General features: G+C 46.4%; 1 protein-coding gene across 1 annotated transcript in view; it reads left to right on the top strand.

The window, feature by feature from the left end:
* Nucleotides 1–25,002, top strand: part of LOC112215247 (copine-8) — a 220,199-nt gene that overhangs the window by 23,334 nt on the left and 171,863 nt on the right. Inside the window, exons 2-3 of the mRNA XM_042299746.1 lie at nucleotides 19,594–19,634; nucleotides 21,503–21,549. Of these exons, the coding sequence (XP_042155680.1) occupies nucleotides 19,594–19,634; nucleotides 21,503–21,549 (88 nt within the window). The remainder of the gene's footprint in view (nucleotides 1–19,593; nucleotides 19,635–21,502; nucleotides 21,550–25,002) is intronic.

The raw sequence follows: 25,002 nt of genomic DNA, 5'->3' as shown, positions 1-25,002 counted from the left end.
CCCCTCCCATGCCCTCTGCTGCCCCCCCCATGCCCTCTGCTGCCCCTCCCATGCCCTCTGCTGCCCCTCCCATGCCCTCTGCTGCCCCTCCCATGCCCTCTGCTGCCCCCCATGCCCTCTGCTGCCCCTCCCATGCCCTCTGCTGCCCCTCCCATGCCCTCTGCTGCCCCTCCCATGCCCTCTGCTGCCCCCCCCATGCCCTCTGCTGCCCCTCCCATGCCCTCTGCTGCCCCTCCCATGCCCTCTGCTGCCCCTCCCATGCCCTCTGCTGCCCCCCCCATGCACTCTGCTGCCCCCCCCATGCACTCTGCTGCCCCTCCCATGCACTCTGCTACCCCTCCCATGCACTCTGCTGCCCCTCCCATGCACTCTGCTGCCCCTCCCATGCACTCTGCTGCCCCTCCCATGCCCTCTGCTGCCCCCCCCGTGCCCTCTGCTGCCCCCCATGCACTCTGCTGCCCCTCCCATGCACTCTGCTGCCCCTCCCATGCACTCTGCTGCCCCTCCCATGCACTCTGCTGCCCCTCCCATGCCCTCTGCTGCCCCTCCCATGCCCTCTGCTGCCCCCCCCATGCCCTCTGCTACCCCCCCCCATGCTCTCTACTACACCCCCATGCACTCTGCTGGACCCCCCCCATGCCCAATGCTACCCCCACCCCTATTCCCTCTGCTTGACCCCCCCCATGCCCATTGCCACCCCCCCCCCATTCCCTCTGCTGGCCCCACTGATTTGGTGAGATAGATTGATATAGATTGGTTAGAGTAGAATTATGCCAATCAGTGGTGTGTGTGTGTGTGTGTGTGTGTGTGTGTGTGTGTGTGTGTGTGTGTGTGTGTGTGTGTGTGTGTGTTCGTGTGCGTGTGTGTTCGTGTGCGTGGCACAGGCACAGTGAGGTCACTGAGGTTCGATGGAATTCATTACCTGCTGAGAAACACACGCAGAAAATCACAGAGGTTATATCACAACAGAGATATTTGTGACAAATAGTAGTGAAGTGTGTGCCTGTGTGTGTGGATCCCCTGGGCCCAGTGTTTGAGACCATAGATTGCTGTCCTCCAGGGACCTGTTTTATGTTTCTCCTGCTTCTCAGAATAACTGCTGCTTCTCAGTCTAACTGTCCCTAGGGGATCAATGTAGGGGAGGATAGGGACAGAGGGGGAGGAGGGAAGATGAGTGGCGGGGTGGGGTGGAAGGATGAGAGGGGAATAGAGGGGGAGCTGAGAAGGAGTAAAGGGAGGGAACGATGGAGGATTGGAGGCAGAAAAGGGAGAGAAGAGAGAATGAGGGAGGGATGGAGGGAGGAGTGGTGGCCGGAGGAGGAAGGAGGGATGGAGGGAGGAATGGTGGCTGGAGGAGGAAGAAGGGATGGAGGGAGGAGTGGTGGCCGGATGAGGAAGGAGGGATGGAGGGAGGAATGGTGGCTGGATGAGGAAGGAGGGATGGAAGGTGGAAGGAGTGGTGGCCGGAGGAGGAAGGAGGGATGGAAGGTGGAAGGAGTGGTGGCTGGAGGAGGGAGGGATGGAGGGAGGAGTGGTGGCTGGAGGAGGAGGGACTGATGGAGGGAGGAGGGATGGAGGGAGGAGTGGTGGCTGGAGGAGGGAGGAGTGGTGGCCGGAGGAGGGATGGAGGGAGGAGTGGTGGCCGGAGGAGGGATGGAGGGAGGAGTGGTGGCTGGAGGAGGGATGGAGGGAGGAGTGGTGGCCGGAGGAGGGATGGAGGGAGGAGTGGTGGCCGGAGGAGGGATGGAGGGAGGAGTGGTGGCCGGAGGAGGGATGGAGGGAGGAGTGGTGGCCGGAGGAGGGATGGAGGGAGGAGTGGTGGCCGGAGGAGGGATGGAGGGAGGAGTGGTGGCTGGAGGAGGGATGGAGGGAGGAGTGGTGGCCGGAGGAGGGATGGAGGGAGGAGTGGTGGCCGGAGGAGGGATGGAGGGAGGAGTGGTGGCCGGAGGAGGAAGAAGGGATGGAGGGAGGAGTGGTGGCTGGAGGAGGGAGGGATGGAGGGTGGAGAGGTGCCCGGAGGAGAAATGAGGGATGGAGGGAGGAGTGGTGGCTGGAGGAGGGAGGGATGGAGGGTGGAGAGGTGCCCGGAGGAGAAATGAGGGATGGAGGGAGGAGTGGTGGCTGGAGGAGGGAGGGATGGAGGGAGGAGTGGTGGCCGGAGGAGGAAGGAGGGATGGAGGGAGGAGGGATGGAGGAAGGAGTGGTGGCTGGAGGAGGGAGGGATGGAGGGAGGAGTGGTGGCTGGAGGAGGGAGGGATGGAGGGAGGAGTGGTGGCTGGAGGAGGAGGGAGTGATGGAGGGAGGAGGGATGGAGGGAGGAGTGGTGGCTGGAGGAGGGAGGAGTGGTGGCTGGAGGAGGAGGGAGTGATGGAGGGAGGAGTGGTGGCCGGAGGAGGGATGGAGGGAGGAGTGGTGGCCGGAGGAGGAAGAAGAGATGGAGGGAGGAGTGGTGGCTGGAGGAGGGAGGAGTGGTGGCTGGAGGAGGAGGGAGTGATGGAGGGAGGAGTGGTGGCCGGAGGAGGGATGGAGGGAGGAGTGGTGGCCGGAGGAGGAAGAAGAGATGGAGGGAGGAGTGGTGGCTGGAGGAGGGAGGGATGGAGGGTGGAGTGGTGGCCGGAGGAGGAAGGAGGGATGGAGGGAGGAGGGATGGAGGGAGGAGTGGTGGCTGGAGGAGGGAGGGATGGAGGGAGGAGTGGTGGCCGGAGGAGGAAGGAGGAGTGCTGGCCGGAGGAGGAAGGGGGGATGGTTTCAGAGGAGGAATAGAGGGATGCTTTCGGAGGAGGTGGGTGGAGGACTAATGAAAGTATCAGAATGATCAGGATGTGTGCTCCTGTTGTGGAATTTGATCTAGATACAGTGCATTTGGAAAGTATTCAGACCCCTTGACTTTTTTAATGTTTTGTTAAGTTACAGCCTTGTTCTAAAATTGATTAAATAGCAATGAATCTACATACAATACCCCATAATGACAAAGCAAAAACAGGTTTTTATTATAAATAAAAAACTGAAATATCACATTTACGTAAGTATTCAGACCCTTTACTCAGTACTTTGTTGAAGCACCTTTGGCAGTGATTACAGTCTTCTTGAGTATGACGATACAAGCTTGGCAGACCTGTAATTTGGGGAGTTTCTCCCATTCTGGAGAGCATCGCTGCACAGCTATTTTCAGGTCTCTCCAGAGACGTTCGATCTGGTTCAAGTGGCTGGGCCACTCAAGGACATTCAGAGACTTGTCCCGAAGCCACTCCTATGTTGTCTTGGCTGTGTGCTTATGGTCGTTTTCCTGTTGGAAGGTGAACCTTCGTCCCAATCTTAGGTCCTGAGCACTCTGAAGCAGATTTTCATCAAGGATCTCTCTGTATTTTGCTCCATTCATCTTTCTCTTGATCCTGTCTAGTCTCCCAGTCTGAGAGTCTTTAGGTGCCGTTTGGCAAACTCCATGTAGGCTGTCATGTGGCTTTTACTGAGGAGTGGCTTCCATCTGGCCACTACCATAAAGGCCTGATTGGTGGAGTGCTGCAGAGATGGTTGTCCTTCTGGAAGGTTCTCTCATCTCCACAGAGGAACTCTCGAGCTCTGTCAGAGTTTCTCCCCCGATTACTCAGTTTGGCCAGGCGGCCAGCTTTTGGAAGAGTCTTGGTGGTTCCAAACTTCTTCCATTTAATAATGATGGAGGCCACTGTTCTTGAGGACCTCTTGGGGACAATTCCTTCGACCTTGAGGCTTGGTTTTTGCTCTGATGTGCACTGTCAACTGTGGGACGTTATACAGAGAAGTGCGTGCCTTTCAAAATCATGTCCAATCAATTGAATTTACCACAGGTGGACTCCAATCAAGTGGTAGAAACATTTCAAGGATGATCAATGGAAACAGGATGCACCTGAGCTAAATTTCGAGTCTCATAAGCAAAGGGTCTGAGTACTTGTATGTACATAAAGTATTTGTGTTTAAAAAAAAGTTTTTATGGTTTATTGTGTGTACATTGATGAGGAAAATGTTTTATTTAATCCATTTTAGACTAACATAACATTTGGAAAAAGTCAAGGGGTCTGAATAATTTCCGAATGCACTGTATAATCACTCTGCACTCTCTGACCTGTAAACACACGGCACTAAATCTGATGTGGTCCCTGTAAACACACGGCACTAAATCTGATGTGGTCCCTGTAAACACACGGCACTAAATCTGATGTGGTCCCTGTAAACACACAGCACTAAATCTGATGTGTTCCCTGTAAACACACGGCACTAAATCTGATGTGTTCCCTGTAAACACACATCACTAAATCTGATGTGTTCCCTGTAAACACACATCACTAAACCGGATGTGTTCCCTGTAAACACACATCACCAAAACGGATGTGTTCCCTGTAAACACACGGCACTAAATCTGATGTGTTCCCTGTAAACACACACCACTAAACAGATGTGTTCCCTGTAAACACACATCACCAAAACGGATGTGTTCCCTGTAAACACACGGCACTAAACAGATGTGTTCCCTGTAAACACACATCACCAAAACGGATGTGTTCCCTGTCAACACACGGCACTAAACAGATGTGTTCCCTGTAAACACACATCACCAAAACGGATGTGTTCCCTGTCAACACACATCACCAAAACGGATGTGTTCCCTGTAAACACACGGCACTAAATCTGATGTGTTCCCTGTAAACACACACCACTAAACAGATGTGTTCCCTGTAAACACACATCACCAAAACGGATGTGTTCCCTGTAAACACACGGCACTAAACAGATGTGTTCCCTGTAAACACACACCACTAAACAGATGTGTTCCCTGTCAACACACATCACTAAATCGAATGTGTTTTACTTCCCCTGAGTCTCATAGCCCTTTTATTTAATCAAGAGGGTTGGGGAGTAACAGATTACATTGAATCAATTACATCTGATATCCAAAAAAACTGTACGTTTAATCGTTTACGTTAACAGCAACAAATATTGTAATCAGATTACAGATACTTGTGAAAAACTAGATGACTACTTGTTGAATTGCTTTTAAATTCAGAAAGGATGTTTGTAACCAAAAACAATATATTATGGCACCTTTTTCTGTTTTATCAGACATTCAATTCAGCATTGAACATTTAAGTTTGACCACTACAATGTCACACCAAATGCTTTTGACGGATCCTTTTTTTGTCTTCTGCGAATGACTCTTAAAGGGGGAAAAGTAATCAAAAAAGTAATCAAAAAATATTACATTCAGAAAGTGTGTGTGTGTGTGTGTGTGTGTGTGTGTGTGAGAGAGTGAGAGTGAGAGAGAGATCTTTTTCCAATTTTGGGGATGTTAAGATTGCGTCTCACTGGGTCTCACAGGTTGATGGAGCAGATAATTAATGCAGGAACCTCGACACCACGGAGGACAAAATTAGTTTAGATCAGAAAACACTTGGCTGTACTGAATAAGTGTCTCTCATTAATACTGTCTCATCTGTAACCAACGACCAGCTGATGATAACAGAATGTTTGGGTCACAACCCACAGCCCCATCAAGTGAAATCAAAGTGTATTGGTTGTGTACACAGATGTGCAGATGTTATCGCATGCGTCCCACCAAATGCTTGTGTTTCTAGCTCCAACAGTGCAGTAATACCTAGCAATATAAAACAATATGCACACAATCCAAAAAGTAAAAAAAAAACATTAAGAAATATCAGAACGGGCAGTGTCAGAAAAAGCAATGTCAGAGTCCGCTGTCATGTTTATGACATGTTATATCACATTTGTCATTCCAATGTCAACCAGTTTCATGGTTTGATTTACAGGGGGTTTCCCCATAACACATCAGGGTACCCTCATTATACGCCCCCAGAATCAAGGTACCCCATGCGCCCCAGAATCAGGGTACCTCGTACGCCCCCAGAATCAAGGTACCCCATGCGCCCCAGAATCAGGGTACCTCGTACGCCCCAGAATCAAGGTATCCGATACTCCCCAGAATCAGGGTACCTCGTAGGGCCCAGAATCAGGGTACCCTATACTCCCCAGAATCAGGGTACCCCATACTCCCAGAATCAGGGTACCCCATACATCCCAGAATCAGGGTACCCCATACACCCCAGAATCAGGGTACCTCATACACCCCACTCGAAGACTCAATGTGTGCTTTGAATCCTGTCTGGTTATACTGTATGTATTTGTAGGAGCTAGGTTATTTAACCTTACATCAAATCTGGTTTAGGGTTGGATAACCTGATGTAGCAGGCTTAAAGGAAACGTCTGAAACTAGATCCCCTACATACTGGTCTTGAAAAGAATCAAAAAACTGTCGGGATTGGTTCTCTTCTGGGCTGTTCAACCAATGAGGATGAAATGTCGCCTTGTTAACGTCCAAAAGGCTCTCTTTCCACTTCCCCTGAAAACAGGGGAACTGCCGGTTGTTGGGGACTCGGCAGAGGCTAAGCGTTGAGAGATAGACAGTGAGAGGTGCTGTATGTGAATAACAGGAGAGGGGAGATGTGTCCACAGTTGAAGTCGTGAGTTTACATACATCTTAGCCAAATACATTTAAACTCAGTTTTTCACAATTCCTGACATTTAATCCTCGTCCAAATTATAGTTTTAGGTCAGTTAGGATCACCACTTTGTTTTAAGAATGTGAAATGTCAGAATAATATTCGAGAGAGAATTATTTATTTCAGCTTTTATTTCTTTCATCACATTCCCAGTGGGTCAGAAGTTGACATGCACTCAATTAGTATTTGGCGGCATTGCCTTTAAATTGTTTAACTTGGGTCAAACGTTTCGGGTAGCCTTCCACAAGCTTCCCACAATAAGTTGGGTGAATTTTGGCCCATTCCTCCTGACAGAGCTGGTGTAACTGTGTCAGGATTGTTGGCCTCCTTGCTCACACATGCTTTTTCTATAGGATTGAGGTCAGGGCTTTGTGATGGCCACTCCAATACCTTGACTTTGTTGACCTTAAGCCATTTTGCCACAACTTTGGAAGTATGCTTGGGGTCATTGTCCATTTGGAAGACCCATTTGCGACCAAGCCTTTAACTTCCTGACTGATGTCTTGAGATGTTGCTTCAATATATCCACATGATTGTCCTTCCTCACGATGCCATCTATTTTGTGAAGTGACAAGTCCCTCCTGCACCAAAGCACCACAACATGATACTGCCACCCTCATGCTTCACGGTTGGGATGGTGTTCTTCAGCTTGAAAGCCTCCCCCATTTACTCCAAACATAACAATGTTCATTATGGCCAAACAGTTCTATTTTTGTTTCATCAGTCCAGAGGATATTTCTCCAAAAAGTACGATCTTTGTCCCCATGTGCATTTGCAAACCGTAGTCTGGCATTTTTATGGTGGTTTTGGAGCAGTGGCTTCTTCCTTGCTGAGCAAGGACTAGATCAGGTTATGTCGATATAGGACTTGTTTTACTGGGGATATAGATACTTTTGTACTTGTTTCCTCCAGCATCTTCACAAGGTCCTTTGCTGTTGTTCTGGGATTGATTTGCAATTTTCGCACCAAATACGTTCATCTCTAGGAGACAGAACGCGTCTCCTCCCTGAGCGATATGACGGCTGCGTGGTCGCATGGTGTTTATACATGCATACTATTGTTTGTACAGATGAACGTGGTACCTTCAGGCGTGTGGAAATTGCTCCCAAGGATGAACCAGACTTGTGAAGGTCTACAATGTTTTTTCTGAGGTCTTGGCTGATTTCTTTTGATTCTCCCATGATGTCAAGGAAAGAGGCACTGACTTTGAAGGTAGGCCTTGAAATACATCCACATGTACACCTCAAATTGACACAAATTATGTCAATTGGCCTATCAGACGCTTCTAAAGCATTGACATCATTTTCTGTTATTTTCCAATCTGTTTAAAGGCACAGTCATCTTAGTGTATGTAAACGTCTGACCCACTGGAATTGTGATGCAGTGAATTTTAAGTGAAATAATCTGTCTGTTAACAATGGTTGGAAAAATGACTTGTGTCATGTACAAAGTAGATGTTCTAACCGACTGGCCAAAACTCTAGTTTGTTAACAAGAAATTGGTAAAGTGGTTTAAAAACTAGTTTTACCCTCAGTGTATTCCGACTTCAACTGTATGAATGGTGTGACAGTTATGGTTGTGACGGATTCAGCGGAGCACTAAACTCAGAAGCTCTCTTACCCTCTGACATGCAGAGCTGAAGGGCTCAAACACTCATATATATATATATATATATACACTGGATGTTGTTGACATGATAGTGTCAGTAACCTTTCTGTCAGACACTGTACATAGAATTTAACCTTATCACATACTGCATAGCCACAGCATATCAAGATACTCCTGGAGGTAAATTGGCGTGTGTGTGTGTGGTATGTGTGTGTGGTATGTGTGTGGTATGTGTGTGGTGTGTGTGTGTGTGTGTGTGTCTGCTTGTGCGTGTGTGTGTGTGTGTGTCTGCTTGTGCGTGTGTGTATATATAGGCTCCATTCCAAATGTGTCAGATTGACAGTCTGTGTGTTTAGCTGGCGTAGAGGAGAGAGACATGGTGAAATTGGCGTGAATTCCTGCTAAGCGAAGTGGAAAGTAACTCTGTGGAGGTTCTAATAGGCAGAGAAAGTATTCATAACCCTTGACTTATTCCAAATAGTGTTGTGTTACAGCCTGAATTTAAAATGGATTAAATTGATTTATTTTCCATCTAAACCCAATATGTTTTTAGAAAATGTTTAACCTTTATTGAAAAATGAAATATAGACATATCTAGTATTTACACCCTTTTGCTACGACACTCCAAATTTGAGCTCAGGTGCATCCAATTTCCTTTTTGATCATTCTTGACACGTCGTTACAACTTGATTGGAGTCCATCTATAGCCAATTCAATTGTTTGGACACTGGTAAGGATAGAGGGAACGGTGAATGGAACCAAATACAGGAAAATCCTCGATGAGAACCTGCTCGATGAGAACCTGCTCGATGAGAACCTGCTCGATGGAACCTGCTCGATGAGAACCTGCTCGATGAGAACCTGCTTGATGAGAACGGTTGAATAATTCAACAGACAGAGAGAAAAACTACCTGGTACCTCCATCATATGAAAGTCAATGGATGGGCTTAGCTACGGCTAATACAGGAAGCAGATTGGTTCTGTTTGTAACAGGCTCCCCCAAACGCAGATCTATCAGATTGGGAAAGGGGGGGAAACCTAGTCAGTTGCACAACTGAATGCGTTCAACCGAAATGTGTCTTCCACATTTTTATTTTTATTTTACCTTTATTTTACTAGGCAAGTCAGTTAAGAACAAATTCTTATTTTCAATGACGGCCTAGGAACAGTGGGTTAATGGCCTGTTCAGGGGCAGAACAACAGATTTGTAACTTGTCAGCTCGGGGGTTTGAAATTGCAACCTTTAAACCAGAGAGGTGCGGGGGGGCTGCCTTAATTCACGTCCATGCCATCGATTCCTGGGGAGCAGTTGGTGTTGGATTTAACTGCCTTGCTGAAGTGCAGAACGGCAGATTTCCCCCCCCCCCCTCGCCAGCTTGAGGACTCAAACCAGCGACCATCTGATTACTGGCCCAATGCTCTTAACCGCTAGGTTCTGTTTATAACGGGGGGAAATTAATATACAGGTTATGTTATAGTGACAACCACTCCCAAACTCAGATTTATCCATCAACTGAGTCTACATCCTAAATCGCACCCTTTTCCCTAGGGCTCTGGTCAAAAGTGGTCAAAAGTAGTGCACTCTGTAGGGAATATAGGGTTCTATCTGGGACGCAGACTGAGTCTCACTGATGACAGTGAAAAAAACATACGGTGAACTTAGTACAGTACGTAGACATGAGTAGGTGATTATTGCCAGGAGATCTGGAGAATAGAAAAACTATGTGAAGGAGTATCTGTGAGCAAAATTACTAGAGCATGACTTGCAGGAGTTTTAAAGGCAGTAGCAATTAGTGTTTTTTTTGTGGTCGGTTCGGTTTAAAAAAAATATATACAGTACCAGTCAAAAGTTTGGACACACCTACTCATTCCAGAGTTTCTTTATTTTGACTGTTTTCTTCATTGTAGAATAATAGTGAAAACATAAAAACTATGAAATAACACATATTGAATCATGTAGAACCAAAAAAGTGTTAAACAAATCAAAATATATATTTTTATTTTACATTCTTCAAAGTAGTCACCCTGTGGAATTTCTTTCCTTCTTAATGCATTTTAGCCAATCAGTTGACTTGTGACAAGGTACGATTGGTATACAGAAGATAGCCGTGTTTGGTAAAAGACCAAGTCCATATTATGTCAAGAACAGCTCAAATAAGCAAAGAGAAATGACAGTCCATCATTACTTTAACACATAAAGGTCAGTCAATAAAGGAGAATTTCAAGAACTTTGAAAGTTTCTTCAAGTGCGGTCGCGAAAACCATCAACCAATTTCTAGAGCTTCCTTACCACCTCCTCCTCCCTTCTTTTTAATGAATTTTCATCTCGATGCCATTTGTCCTCCTGTGACTTCCATTGGACCAATGAGAGAAGAGATGGACTCTCAGCAGCAGCACATGCAGAGTTGACCGTACAGATTCTATTTAAAACGGACTCACCAAAATAGACGCTTCCTCTTGGAGGTGCCAATTAGGTTACTGAAAACTCCTGGAGAGCACTGGGGAGAAGAGTGGAAGAGAAGGAGGGACTGGAGAGCACTGTGGAGAAGAAAGGAAGAGAAGGAGGGACTGGGGAGAAGAGAGGAAGAGAAGGAGGGACTGGGGAGAAGAGTGGAAGAGAAGGAGGGACTGGGAGAAGAGTGGAAGAGCAGGAGGGACTGGAGAGCACTGTGGAGAAGAGAGGAAGAGAAGGAGGGACTGGAGAGCACTGTGGAGAAGAGCGGAAGAGAAGGAGGGACTGGGCACTGTGGAGAAGAGCGGAAGAGAAGGAGGGACTGGGGAGAAGAGAAGAAGAGAAGGAGGGACTGGAGAGCACTGTGGAGAAGAGAGGAAGAGAAGGAGGGACTGGAGAGCACTGTGGAGAAGAGCGGAAGAGAAGGAGGGACTGGAGAGCACTGTGGAGAAGGGAAGAGAAGGAGGGACTGGAGAGCACTGTGGAGAAGGAAGAGAAGGAGGGACTGGGGAGAAGAGAGGAAGAGAAGGAGGGACTGGAGAGCACTGTGGAGAAGAGCGGAAGAGAAGGAGGGACTGGAGAGCACTGTGGAGAAGAAAGGAAGAGAAAGAGGGACTGGGGAGAAGAGAGGAAGAGAAGGAGGGACTGGAGAGCACTGTGGAGAAGAAAGGAAGAGAAGGAGGGACTGGGGAGAAGAGAGGAAGAGAAGGAGGGACTGGAGAGCACTGTGGAGAAGAAAGGAAGAGAAGGAGGGACTGGGGAGAAGAGAGGAAGAGAAGGAGGGACTGGAGAGCACTGTGGACAAGAGCGGAAGAGAAGGAGGGACTGGAGAGAAGGAGGGACTGGAGAGAAGAGTGGAAGAGAAGGAGGGACTGGAGAGCACTGTGGAGAAGAGAGGAAGAGAAGGAGGGACTGGAGAGCACTGAGGAGAAGAGTGGAAGAGAAGGAGGGACTGGAAAGCACTGTGGAGAAGAGCGGAAGAGAAGGAGGGACTGGGGAGAAGAGAGGAAGAGAAAGAGGGACTGGAGAGCACTGTGGAGAAGAGAGGAAGAGAAGGAGGGACTGAGAGCACTGTGGAGAAAAGCGGAAGAGAAGGAGGGACTGGAGAGCACTGTGGAGAAGAAAGGAAGAGAAGGAGGGACTGGGGAGAGAGAAGGAAGAGAAGGAGGGACTGGAGAGCACTGTGGAGAAGAGCGGAAGAGAAGGAGGGACTGGGGAGAAGAGTGGAAGAGAAGGAGGGACTGGGGAGAAGACTGGAAGAGAAGGAGGGACTGGAGAGAAGAGTGGAAGAGAAGGAGGGACTGGAGAGCACTGTGGAGAAGAGAGGAAGAGAAGGAGGGACTGGAGAGCACTGAGGAGAAGAGTGGAAGAGAAGGAGGGACTGGAGAGAAGAGTGGAAGAGAAGGAGGGACTGGAGAGCACTGTGGAGAAGAGAGGAAGAGAAGGAGGGACTGGAGAGCACTGAGGAGAAGAGTGGAAGAGAAGGAGGGACTGGAGAGCACTGTGGAGAAGAGAGGAAGAGAAGGAGGGACTGGAGAGCACTGAGGAGAAGAGTGGAAGAGAAGGAGGGACTGGAAAGCACTGTGGAGAAGAGTGGAAGAGAAGGAGGGACTGGAAAGCACTGTGGAGAAGAGCGGAAGAGAAGGAGGGACTGGGGAGAAGAGAGGAAGAGAAAGAGGGACTGGAGAGCACTGTGGAGAAGAGAGGAAGAGAAGGAGGGACTGGAGAGCACTGTGGAGAAGAGAGGAAGAGAAGGAGGGACTGGAGAGCACTGTGGAGAAGAGCGGAAGAGAAGGAGGGACTGGGGAGAAGAGCGGAAGAGAAGGAGAGACTGGAGAGAAGAGAGGAAGAGAAGGAGGGACTGGGGAGAAGAGAGGAAGAGAAGGAGGGACTGGAGAGCACTGTGGAGAAGAGCGGAACAGAAGGAGGGACTGGGGAGAAGAGAGGAAGAGAAGGAGGGACTGGAAAAGCTCAATAACATTAAACCCCAACACCCACCCAGACTGGCTCAATAACATTAAACCCCAACACCCACCCAGACTGGCTCAATAACATTAACCCCCATCACCCAGACTGGCTTAATAACTTTAAACCCCAACACCCACCCAGACTGGCTCAATAACATTAACCCCCATCACCCAGACTGGCTCAATAACTTTAAACCGCAACACCTACCCAGACTGGCTCAATAACAGTAAACTCCAACACCTACCCAGACTTGAGCAATTTACCTCTCCAATTAGCACAGTGACATGAGGAAATGGAATACTATCTCTGCTTACGGTTCTGTAAGTTCCATTTAGACAGACAGGGAAAAGGTGACGGACAAGCTAATTGGTTTAGATTAATGGAAGATGAAACAGAACAGAGCCAGGTGGTTGTGACTAGGTGTGTGTGTGTGTGTGTGTGTGTGTGTTTGACACAGATGGCTTTGTTTTCTCCAATGATAATTACTATGACAACGTTCTCACTGTAGTCAGGTCAGCTGCAGGGTAACCGCTTACAATAACCTACATTATTAAACAATGATAGTAGCATCACACACACACACACACACACACACACACACACACACTTCCCCTAGCATCACAGTAATGGATTACTATGTATTGAACTGCCATTGATTAATTTGAACATGAATGATGAATTGATGCCTGTACTGAATCAGAGGGTTTGGTTAGGGTCATGAATGATGAATTGATGCCTGTACTGAATCAGAGGGTTTGGTTGGGGTCATGAATGATGACTTGATGCCTGTACTGAATCAGAGGGTTTGGTTAGGGTCATGAATGATGACTTGATGCCTGTACTGAATCAGAGGGTTTGGTTAGGGTCATGAATGATGACTTGATGCCTGTACTGAATCAGAGGGTTTGGTTAGGGTCATGAATGATGACTTGATGCCTGTACTGAATCAGAGGGTTTGGTTAGGGTCATGAATGATGACTTGATGCCTGTACTGAATCAGAGGGTTTGGTTAGGGTCATGAATGATGACTTGATGCCTGTACTGAATCAGAGGGTTTGGTTAGGGTCATGAATGATGACTTGATGCCTGTACTGAATCAGAAGGTTTGGTTAGGGTCATGAATGATGACTTGATGCCTGTACTGAATCAGAGGGTTTGGTTAGGGTCATGAATGATGACTTGATGCCTGTACTGAATCAGAGGGTTTGGTTAGGGTCATGAATGATGACTTGATGCCTGTACTGAATCAGAGGGTTTGGTTAGGGCCATGAATGATGACTTGATGCCTGTACTGAATCAGAGGGTTTGGTTAGGGTCATGAATGATGACTTGATGCCTGTACTGAATCAGAGGGTTTGGTTAGGGTCATGAATGATGACTTGATGCCTGTACTGAATCAGAGGGTTTGGTTAGGGTCATGAATGATGACTTGATGCCTGTACTGAATCAGAGGGTTTGGTTAGGGTCATGAATGATGACTTGATGCCTGTACTGAATCAGAGGGTTTGGTTAGGGTCATGAATGATGACTTGATGCCTGTACTGAATCAGAGGGTTTGGTTAGGGTCATGAATGATGACTTGATGCCTGTACTGAATCAGAGGGTTTGGTTAGGGTCATGAATGATGACTTGATGCCTGTACTGAATCAGAGGGTTTGGTTAGGGTCATGAATGATGACTTGATGCCTGTACTGAATCAGAGGGTTTGGTTAGGGTCATGAATGATGACTTGATGCCTGTACTGAATCAGAGGGTTTGGTTAGGGTCATGAATGATGACTTGATGCCTGTACTGAATCAGAGGGTTTGGTTAGGGTCATGAATGATGACTTGATGCCTGTACTGAATCAGAGGGTTTGGTTAGGGTCATGAATGATGACTTGATGCCTGTACTGAATCAGAGGGTTTGGTTAGGGTCATGAATGATGACTTGATGCCTGTACTGAATCAGAGGGTTTGGTTAGGGTCATGAATGATGACTTGATGCCTGTACTGAATCAGAGGGTTTGGTTAGGGTCATGAATGATGACTTGATGCCTGTACTGAATCAGAAGGTTTGGTTAGGGTCATGAATGATGACTTGATGCCTGTACTGAATCAGAGGGTTTGGTTAGGGTCATGAATGATGACTTGATGCCTGTACTGAATCAGAGGGTTTGGTTAGGGTCATGAATGATGACTTGATGCCTGTACTGAATCAGAGGGTTTGGTTAGGGCCATGAATGATGACTTGATGCCTGTACTGAATCAGAGGGTTTGGTTAGGGTCATGAATGATGACTTGATGCCTGTACTGAATCAGAGGGTTTGGTTAGGGTCATGAATGATGACTTGATGCCTGTACTGAATCAGAGGGTTTGGTTAGGGTCATGAATGATGACTTGATGCCTGTACTGAATCAGAGGGTCTGGTATGTTTTAATTGAACTGCCCCTCAGCCTGTGGGGTCTGTAGGGATGTAGAGCCTGTAGAGATGTAGAGCCTGTAGAGAAGTAGAGCCTGTAAGGATGTAGAGCCTGTCGAGCCTGTTGAGAAGTAGAGCCTGTAGAGATGTAGGGCCTGCAGAGCCTGTAGAGAAGTAGAGCCTGTAGAGATGTAGGGCCTGTAGAGAAGTAGAGCCTGTAGAGCCTGTAGAGATGTAGAGCCTGTAGAGATGTAGAGAAGTAGAGCCTGTAGAGATGAAGAGAAGTAGAGATGTAGAGTCTGCAGAGCCTGTACAAATGTTGAGATGTAGAGATGTGGAGAAGTAGAATATGTAGAGATATAGAGCCTGTAGAGATGTAGAGCCTGTAGAGATGTAGAGCCTGTAGAGATGTAGAGCCTGTAGAGCCTGTAGAGAAGTAGAGCCTGTAGAGATGTAGGGCCTGCAGAGCCTGTAGAGAAGTAGAGCCTGTAGAGATGTAGAGCCTGTAGAGATGTAGAGAAGTAGAGCCTGTAGAGATGAAGAGAAGTAGAGATGTAGAGTCTGCAGAGCCTGTACAAATGTTGAGATGTAGAGATGTGGAGAAGTAGAATATGTAGAGATGTAGAGCCTGTAGAGATGTAGAGCCTGTACAGGTGTAGAGAAGTAGAGCCTGTAGAGATGTAGAGTCTGCAGAGCCTGTACAAATGTTGAGATGTAGAGAAGTAGAACATGTAGAGATGTAGAGCATGTAGAGATGTAGAGCCTGTAGAGATGTAGAGCCTGTAGAGCCTCTAGAGATATAGAGCCTGTACAGATGTAGAGCCTGTAGAAATGTAGAGATGTAGAGCCTGTACAGATGTAGAGCCTGTACAGATGTAGAGCCTGTAGCGCCTGTACAGATGTAGCGCCTGTAGAGATGTAGATATGTAGATACAGTGCCTTGCGAAAGTATTCGGCCCCCTTGAACTTTGCGACCTTTTGCCACATTTCAGGCTTCAAACATAAAGATATAAAACTGTATTTTTTTGTGAAGAATCAACAACAAGTGGGACACAATCATGAAGTGGAACGACATTTATTGGATATTTCAAACTTTTTTAACAAATCAAAAACTGAAAAATTGGGCGTGCAAAATTATTCAGCCCCCTTAAGTTAATACTTTGTAGCGCCACCTTTTGCTGCGATTACAGCTGTAAGTCGCTTGGGGTATGTCTCTATCAGTTTTGCACATCGAGAGACTGACATTTTTCCCATTCCTCCTTGCAAAACAGCTCAAGCTCAGTGAGGTTGGATGGAGAGCATTTGTGAACAGCAGTTTTCAGTTCTTTCCACAGATTCTCGATTGGATTCAGGTCTGGACTTTGACTTGGCCATTCTAACACCTGGATATGTTTATTTTTGAACCATTCCATTGTAGATTTTGCTTTATGTTTTGGATCATTGTCTTGTTGGAAGACAAATCTCCGTCCCAGTCTCAGGTCTTTTGCAGGGTTTTCTTCCAGAATGGTCCTGTATTTGGCTCCATCCATCTTCCCATCAATTTTAACCATCTTCCCTGTCCCTGCTGAAGAAAAGCAGGCCCAAACCATGATGCTACCACCACCATGTTTGACAGTGGGGATGGTAGGTTCAGGGTGATGAGCTGTGTTGCTTTTACGCCAAACATAACGTTTTGCATTGTTGCCAAAAAGTTCAATTTTGGTTTCATCTGACCAGAGCACCTTCTTCCACATGTTTGGTGTGTCTCCCAGGTGGCTTGTGGCAAACTTTAAACAACACTTTTTATGGATATCTTTAAGAAATGGCTTTCTTCTTGCCACTCTTCCATAAAGGCCAGATTTGTGCAATATATGACTGATTGTTGTCCTATGGACAGAGTCTCCCACCTCAGCTGTAGATCTCTGCAGTTCATCCAGAGTGATCATGGGCCTCTTGGCTGCATCTCTGATCAGTCTTCTCCTTGTATGAGCTGAAAGTTTAGAGGGACGGCCAGGTCTTGGTAGATTTGCAGTGGTCTGATACTCCTTCCATTTCAATATTATCGCTTGCAAAGTGCTCCTTGGGATGTTTAAAGCTTGGGAAATCTTTTTGTATCCAAATCCGGCTTTAAACTTCTTCACAACAGTATCTTGGACCTGCCTGGTGTGTTCCTTGTTCTTCATGATGCTCTCTGCGCTTTTAATGGACCTCTGAGACTATCACAGTGCAGGTGCATTTATACGGAGACTTGATTACACACAGGTGGATTGTATTTATCATCATTAGTCATTTAGGTCAACATTGGATCATTCAGAGATCCTCACTGAACTTCTGGAGAGAGTTTGCCGCACTGAAAGTAAAGGGGCTGAATAATTTTGCACGCCCAATTTTTCAGTTTTTGATTTGTTAAAAAAGTTTGAAATATCCAATAAATGTCGTTCCACTTCATGATTGTGTCCCACTTATTGTTGATTCTTCACAAAAAATACAGTTTTATATCTTTATGTTTGAAGCCTGAAATGTGGCAAAAGGTCGCAAAGTTCAAGGGGGCCGAATACTTTCGCAAGGCACTGTATGTAGAGCCTGTACAGGTGTAGAGATGTAGAGCCTGTAGAGATATAGAGCCTGTAGTAGAGATGTAGAGCCTGTAGAGATGTAGAGCCTGTAGAGTTGTAGAGCCTGTAGAGATGTAGATATGTAGAGCCTGTACAGGTGTAGCGATGTAGAGTCTTTAGAGATGTAGATATGTAGAGCCTGTTGAGATGTAGAGCCTGTAGAGATGTAGGGCCTGTAGAGCCTGTAGAGCCTGTAGAGATGTAGAGCCTGTAGAGATGTAGAGCCTGTTGAGCCTGTTGTAGAGCCTGTAGAGATGTGAGCCTGTGCCTGAGATGTAGAGCCTGTAGAGATGTAGAGCCTGCCTGTAGAGATGTAGAGCCTGAGATGTAGAGCCTGTAGAGATGTAGAGCCTGTAGAGATGTAGAGCCTGTGTAGAGATGTAGAGCCTGTAGAGATGTAGAGCCTGTAGAGATGTAGAGCCTGTAGAGCCTGTAGAGATGTAGAGCCTGTTGAGCCTGTAGAGATGTAGAGATGGGATGGGCATTGTTGCACTTTGCTGCTTGTGAGTTATTTATTGACCTTTCATAATCTATAACAGGAAATCAACGACAGGTCTGATGCAGTAGAATATATTGGTATTCTGATGAGACAGTGTTTGTGTCCCAAATGGCACCCTATTCCCTATCTAGTGCACTACTTTAGACCAGGACCCTATTCCCTATCTAGTGCACTACCTTTGACCAGGACCCTATTCCCTATCTAGTGCACTACCTTTTACCAGGACCCTATTCCGTATCTAGTGCACTACCTTAATACCAGAGCACTATTAATCCTGTTCAGAAGTAGTTCACTAAATAGGGGATAGGGTAGTATTTGGGAATCCACCAGTCTCCGCAATTGGAGAAGTGTTATGTTGACAGAATAAAAATAAAGTTCATTTTCATAACTAGGGGCATCTGTTATCAAAAAGTAACAATCACTCCTTGTCTGTATCCTCTCCAGCAGGATGGAAGCTGTTGTGTGAGGAAGGGCTAAAAAAATACCTTTATTATCATCCTTCCAAATGAATATATGTGGACTGGCCATGTTGATGGCTTTAGTTGGACAATAATGACTGTGACTCCTACTCCTACTGCTATGTGCTGTGGTCTGCTACGGTTGCTCTCCCCCCTGATTTCCCGGGTGCCCAAACTCCAGATTCACCCGTGGCACAAATGGTGGCACAACACTCTGCAGTGCTGGTTGCCAGCCCCATTATCACAGAGGGGAACAAACTAGCACCAGCCTACTGCAAACTCAATCACACTCTGCTCTCTGCTTTTTTCCAGAATTGGCTGTTTGCCCGCTAATTGGTGCACAACGTTTTCAATTGGCTCCTCTGCCTCAGTGTCCTCAGTGTCCCTGTGAGCTAGCTGGAGATTTACTGTGCAATATAGTACTGTATGTTGGCAGTGAAAACATAAAGGCGACGAGATATGGTTAGTTTATTGGATAGTGTGTACCACCTGATTGTAAAGAACCATAGTGTAACAATATGGAGACATTTTCATGAAGCCGTGTGTATTGTGTTCTAAAGAAAGGAAACTGTAATCTAGGCTATACTTAAACATAGTTATATGTGTTTTTTTAACCTTTATTTTACCAGTCAAGTCAGTTAAGAACAAATTCTTATTTACAATGACGGCCTAGGAACAGTGGGTTAACGGCCTGTTCAGGGGCAGAACGACAGATTTGTACCTTGTCAGCTCAGGGGTTTGAACTTGCAACCTTCCGGTTACTAGTCCAACGCTCTAACCACTAGGCCACCCTGCCGCCCCGAGTTGAGTGGGATTATTGTTAAAATAAAAGTCTATTAGAATAAATATATTTATTTCAGTACATACACGGCCAAAACAGTACACAGTACAAACATCTTCTACATCTTGATGGTGAAGAGCTTACTTGCGACCTGTTATTTTCTCTTATGACCTGTTATTACCTCTTATGACCTCCTCTAGAACTCTTATGACCTCTTTATGAACTATTTTGACCTCACTCTCTGAGCCATAAATATTAAATCAGACTAATTTCTTCTCTTTCAGGAATCTATTAGACAGAGACACATTCTCCAAATCTGATCCATGTAAGTACTTTACCTTCACAGTTATCATGTCACATTTATCACAGTTATTACTGTATTGTGCTACAATTACAGAGGAGTGACTGGTTTAGCCTATACGGCTAGTATGTGCAAAATAATAACGTTTTTTTTTATACAACACAGGTGTCAAACTCATTCCACGGAGGTCCGAGTGTCGGCGGGTTATCGCTCCTCCCTTGTACTTGATTGACGAATTAAGGTCACTAATTAGTAAGGAACTCCCCACACCTGGTCGTCCAGGGCCTAATTAAAAGGAAAAAACCCAGAACCCTGCAGACACTAGGCCCTCTGTGAATTGAGTTTGACACCCCTGCCCTATACTTTCCTTCACTTGATCTGGGTTTAACTGTGATTTAGCTGACTCTGCTATTTCAAAGTGTTCCCTAAAGAACTGCATCTCATTTGCAGAGTAATGATGACAGGTCTTCGTCACAGCTAGAGTTATAGAAAGAGACAGTAGCTTTAAGCGATAGTTTGTGATTTTGGCAATGAGGCCCTTTTATCTACTTCCCCAGAGTCAGATGAATTTGTGAATACCATTTTTACGTGCTGTATCTTCATCCAGTATGAAGGAAGGTGCTAACTAGCATTAGCGCAATTGCTAAGTAGCATTAGCACAGTGACTGGAAGTCTATAGGTGTTCCCGATGACTTCCAGAAGTTCAATCATTGCAATAACGCTAGTTAGCATTGGCTCGCGAAAATACCTCTATCTTCCTTCATATTGGACTCAGATACATACAAATGGTATCCTTAAGTTCACCTGACTCTGGAGAAGTAGGTCAAGCGCATCAGTTCCAAAATCCTGAACTTTCCCTTTTAATGCAATGCAGCTACAGTATGGTTCAAACACAGCCCTGACTGAACACACATGGGCTTCTTTGAGTTAAGCTGCCGGAGAGGAGAGGAGAGGGAGGGAGGGAGGAGGGAGGGAGGGGGGGGAGGAGGAGAGGAGAGGAGAGGAGAGGAGAGGAGAGGAGAGGAGAGGAGAGGAGAGGAGGAGAGAGAGGAGAGGAGAGGAGAGGAGAGGAGAGGAGAGGAGAGGAGAGGAGAGGAGAGGAGAGGAGAGGAGAGGAGAACTACGTTTGAGGCCTCCAGGGGGGGGTTTTGTATAGAGGCCTTAGATGCATCCCAAATTGCAGGGCCTTCTATGAGACCAGGGTAGAATCCCTCCAGTACCCTTCTATGAGACCAGGGTATAATACCTCACACTCTATCCCCCCCAGTCCCCTTATTACAAATTCCCCTAAAGATGATAAGGACCTGGGGTTATATCTGACAGGTCACATGCCTTGTCCCAGCATGCACTGAGAAGGCCCTGGGGTGATATCTGACAGGTCACATGCCCTGTCCCAGCATGCACTGCTTCTTCTGCTCTAGCACCATTTTGAAGTGAGGAAATAAAAGAGGGAGACCTACTGTTTAGAAATCCTATTTCTGATTATGCAATCACTGTTGCACGGTTGGAGGCTTTGTTAGTGTGTAGTCTCTCACTTGGGGAGATTAATTGCTAGATCTGATAATGTGATACTGAGCAGACAGCGGGCATGGCAGTGCATAATGAATATTATTAATGATGAATGTGATGATAGAAAGAGCATTTGTTTTGTTTTGTGAAGTGAAGAAATGTCATGGTCATTCAAATGTATTTCTAAACTCCCTCCCTCCCTCCCTCCCTCCCTCCCTCCCTCCCTCCCTCCCTCCCTCCCTCCCTCCCTCCCTCCCCCCTCCCTCCCTCCCTCCCTCCCTCCCTCCCTCCCTCCCTCCCTCCCTCTCTCTCTCTCTCTCTCTCTCTCTCTCTCTCTCTCTCTCTCTCTCCCCACCTCCCTTCCTCCCTCCTTCCCTACCCAGTGGTGGTGTTGTACACTCAGGGCGTGGAGACCAAACAGTGGAGAGAGGTAAGAAGCAGAACAACTCTCTCTCTTTCTTTGTCTCTCTTTCTCTCTCCCTCTCTCTTTCTCACTCTCTGTATCTCTCTCTCTCTCTCTCTCAATCTCTCTCTCTCTCTCTCTATTTTGCTTTCTCCAACAATCTAGACTCAATCAAACCACTCTCCATTCCTTTCTATAACAATTTAGAGCCTCATGAGTCTAGACTGTAAACTAGTCAACAGAGAGAATGACTGTCTCCCCAGCATCGGTAGCTCAATCAACCTGCATCTCTTTTCCTCTCCATAAAAATATAGAATCTAGCTTGTGGAACACTAATTATAATTGTTCTGGAATACTCCGACTCAGCAGCAGCACTGTGTGGTGTTCCAGCCCTGTCTGTCTCCAGGTGAATGCTGTTGCTGCTGACAATCATTGTCTATTGATTGGCTTGTGAATATTCATTGCTTGGCTTAAGGCATGTTTTTGCTCTGACCAATTGGTCATTAGGGCGATTGCTGCACATATCGATAAAGATTAGCGTCAGTGTCAGAATATCTCCAGGTCTGCCAGGAACCTGCCTTTACCCTTAACCCAGGACGGAGTGTCTTCATTGGGGCCCGAAGTTCAGTGAGTTCAGATAGATGTCTTTACAGGTAGTTATACCGCTCTATTCTGCTCTATACCGGTCTATAAATCAAATCAAATGTATTTATATAGCCCTTCTTACATCAGCTGATATCTCAAAGTGCTGTTCAGAAACACAGCCTAAAACCCCAAACAGCAAGCAATGCAGGTGTAGAAGCACGGTGGCTAGGAAAAACTCCCTAGAAAGGCCAAAACCTAGGAAGAAACCTAGAGAGGAACCAGGCTATGAGGGGACCTCTTCTGGCTGTGCCGGGTGGAGATTATAACAGAACATGGCCAAGATCTTCAAATGTTCATAAATGACCAGCATGGTCGAATAATAGGTCTGGGACAGGTAGCACGTTGAACAGGTCAGCATTCCATAGCCGCAGGCAGAACAGTTGAAACTGGAACAGCAGCACGGCCAGGTGGACTGGGGACAGCAAGGAGTCATCACGCCAGATAGTCCTGAGGCATGGTCCTAGGGCTCAGGTCCTTCGAGAGAGAGAAAGAGAGAATTAGAGAGAGCATACTTAAATTCACACAGGACACTAGATAAGACAGGAGAAGTACTCCAGAAATAACAAACTGACCCTTGCCCACCGACACATAAACTACTACATAAATACTGGAGGCTGAGATAGGAGGGGTCAGGAGACACTGTGGCCCCATCCGATGATACCCCTGGACAGGGCCAAACAGGAAGGATATAACCCCACTCACTTTGCCAAAGCACAGCCCCCACACCACTAGAGGGATACCTTCAACCAACAACTTACCATCCTGAGACAAGGCCGAGTATAGCCCACAAAGATCTCCGCCACGGCACAACCCAAGGGGGGGCGCCAACCCAGACAGGAAGACCACGTCAGTGACTCAACCCACTCAAGTGGCTCACCCCTCCTAGGGATGGCATGAAAGAGCACCAGTAAGCCAGTGACTCAGCCCCTGTAATAGGGTTAGAGGCAGAGAATCCCAGTGGAAAGAGGGGACACTCCTTCACACTCCTGGGCCAGACTACACTCAATCATATGACCCACTGAAGAGATGAGTCTTCAGTAAAGACTTAAAGGTTGAGACCGAGTTTGGTCTCTCACATGGGTAGGCAGACCATTCCATAAAAATTGAGCTCTATAGGAGAAAGCTCTGCCTCCAGCTGTTTGCTTAGAAATTCTAGGGACAATTAGGAGGCCTGCGTCTTGTGACCGTAGCGTACGTGTAGGTATGTACGGCAGGACCAAATCAGAGAGATCGGTAGGAGCAAGCCCATGTAATGCTTTGTAGGTTAGCAGTAAAACCTTGAAATCAGCCCTTGCCTTGACAGGAAGCCAGTGTAGAGAGGCTAGCACTGGAGAAATATGATAAAAATGTTTGGTTCTAGTCAGGATTCTAGCAGCCGTATTTAGCACTAACTGAAGTTTATTTAGTGCTTTATCCGGGTAGCCGGAAAGTAGAGCATTGCAGTAGTCTAACCTAGAAGTAACAAAAGCACAGATTCATTTTTCTGCATCATTTTTGGACAGAAAGTTTCTGATGTTACGTAGATGGAAAAAAGCTGTCCTTGAAACAGTCTTGATATGTTCGTCAAAAGGGAGATCAGGGTCCAGAGTAACGCCGAGGTCCTTCGCAGTTTTGTTTGAGACGACTGTACAACCATCAAGATTAATTGTCAGATTCAACAGAAGATCTCTTTGTTTCTTGGGACATAGAACAAGCATCTCTGTTTTGTCCAGGTTTAAAAGTAGAAAGTTTGCAGCCATCCACTTCCTTATGTCTGAAATACATGCTTCTAGCGAGGGCAATTTTGGGGCTTCACCATGTTTCATTGAAATATACAGCTGTGTGTCATCCGCATAGCAGTGAAAGTTAGCATTATGTTTTCGAATGACATCCCAAAGAGGTAAAATATATAGTGAAAACAATAGTGGTCAAAAGAGGACAAAACATTCACAGAGACAAACTGATATCTTTCCGACAGATAAGATCTAACTAAGGTCTAGGAGCACGAGGACAGATGCAGAGCCTCGGTCTGATGCCATTAAAAGGTAATTTACCACCTTCACAAGTGCAGTCTCAGTGCTATGATGGGGTCTAAAACCAGACTGAAGCATTTTGTATACATTGTTTGTCTTCAGGAAGGCAGTAAGTTGCTGCGCAACAGCCTTTTCTAAAATTTTTGAGAGGAATGGAAGATTCGATATAGGCCTATAGTTTTTTATATTTTCTGGGTCAAGGTTTGGCTTTTTCAAGAGAGGCTTTATTACTGCCACTTTTAGTGAGTTTGGTACACATCTGATGGATAGAGAGCCGTTTATTATGTTCAATATAGGAGGGCCAAGCACAGGAAGCAGCTCTTTCAGTAGTTTAGTTGGAATAGGGTCCAGTATGCAGCTTGAAGGTTTAGAGGCCATGATTATTTTCATCTTTGTGTCAAGAGATATAGTCCTAGGTCCTGGCAGAGTTGTGCAGACCCAGGACAACTGAGCTTTGAAGGAATACGCAGATTTAAAGAGGAGTCCGTAAATTGCTTTCTAATGATCATGATCTTATCCTCAAAGAAGTTCATGAATTTATTACTGCTGAAGTGAAAGCCATCCTCACTTGGGGAATGCTGCTTTTTAGTTAGCAGTATCAAAAATATATTTCGGATTGTTCTTATTTTCTTCAATTAAGTTGGAAAAATAGGATGATCGAGCAGCAGTAAGGGCTCTACGGTACTGCACGGTACTGTGTTTCCAAGCTAGTCGGAAGACTTCCAGTTTGGTGTGGCGCCATTTCCGTTCCAATTTTCTGGAAGCTTGCTTCAGACCTCGGGTATTTTCTGTGTACCAGGGAACTAGTTTCTTATGAGAAATG

The sequence above is a fragment of the Oncorhynchus tshawytscha genome, linkage group LG16, assembly GCF_018296145.1.
Source record: "Oncorhynchus tshawytscha isolate Ot180627B linkage group LG16, Otsh_v2.0, whole genome shotgun sequence".
Lineage (NCBI taxonomy): Eukaryota > Metazoa > Chordata > Actinopteri > Salmoniformes > Salmonidae > Oncorhynchus > Oncorhynchus tshawytscha.
The sequence above is the reverse complement of the archived record's forward strand: the minus strand, read 5'-3'. Positions and strand labels throughout refer to the sequence as shown.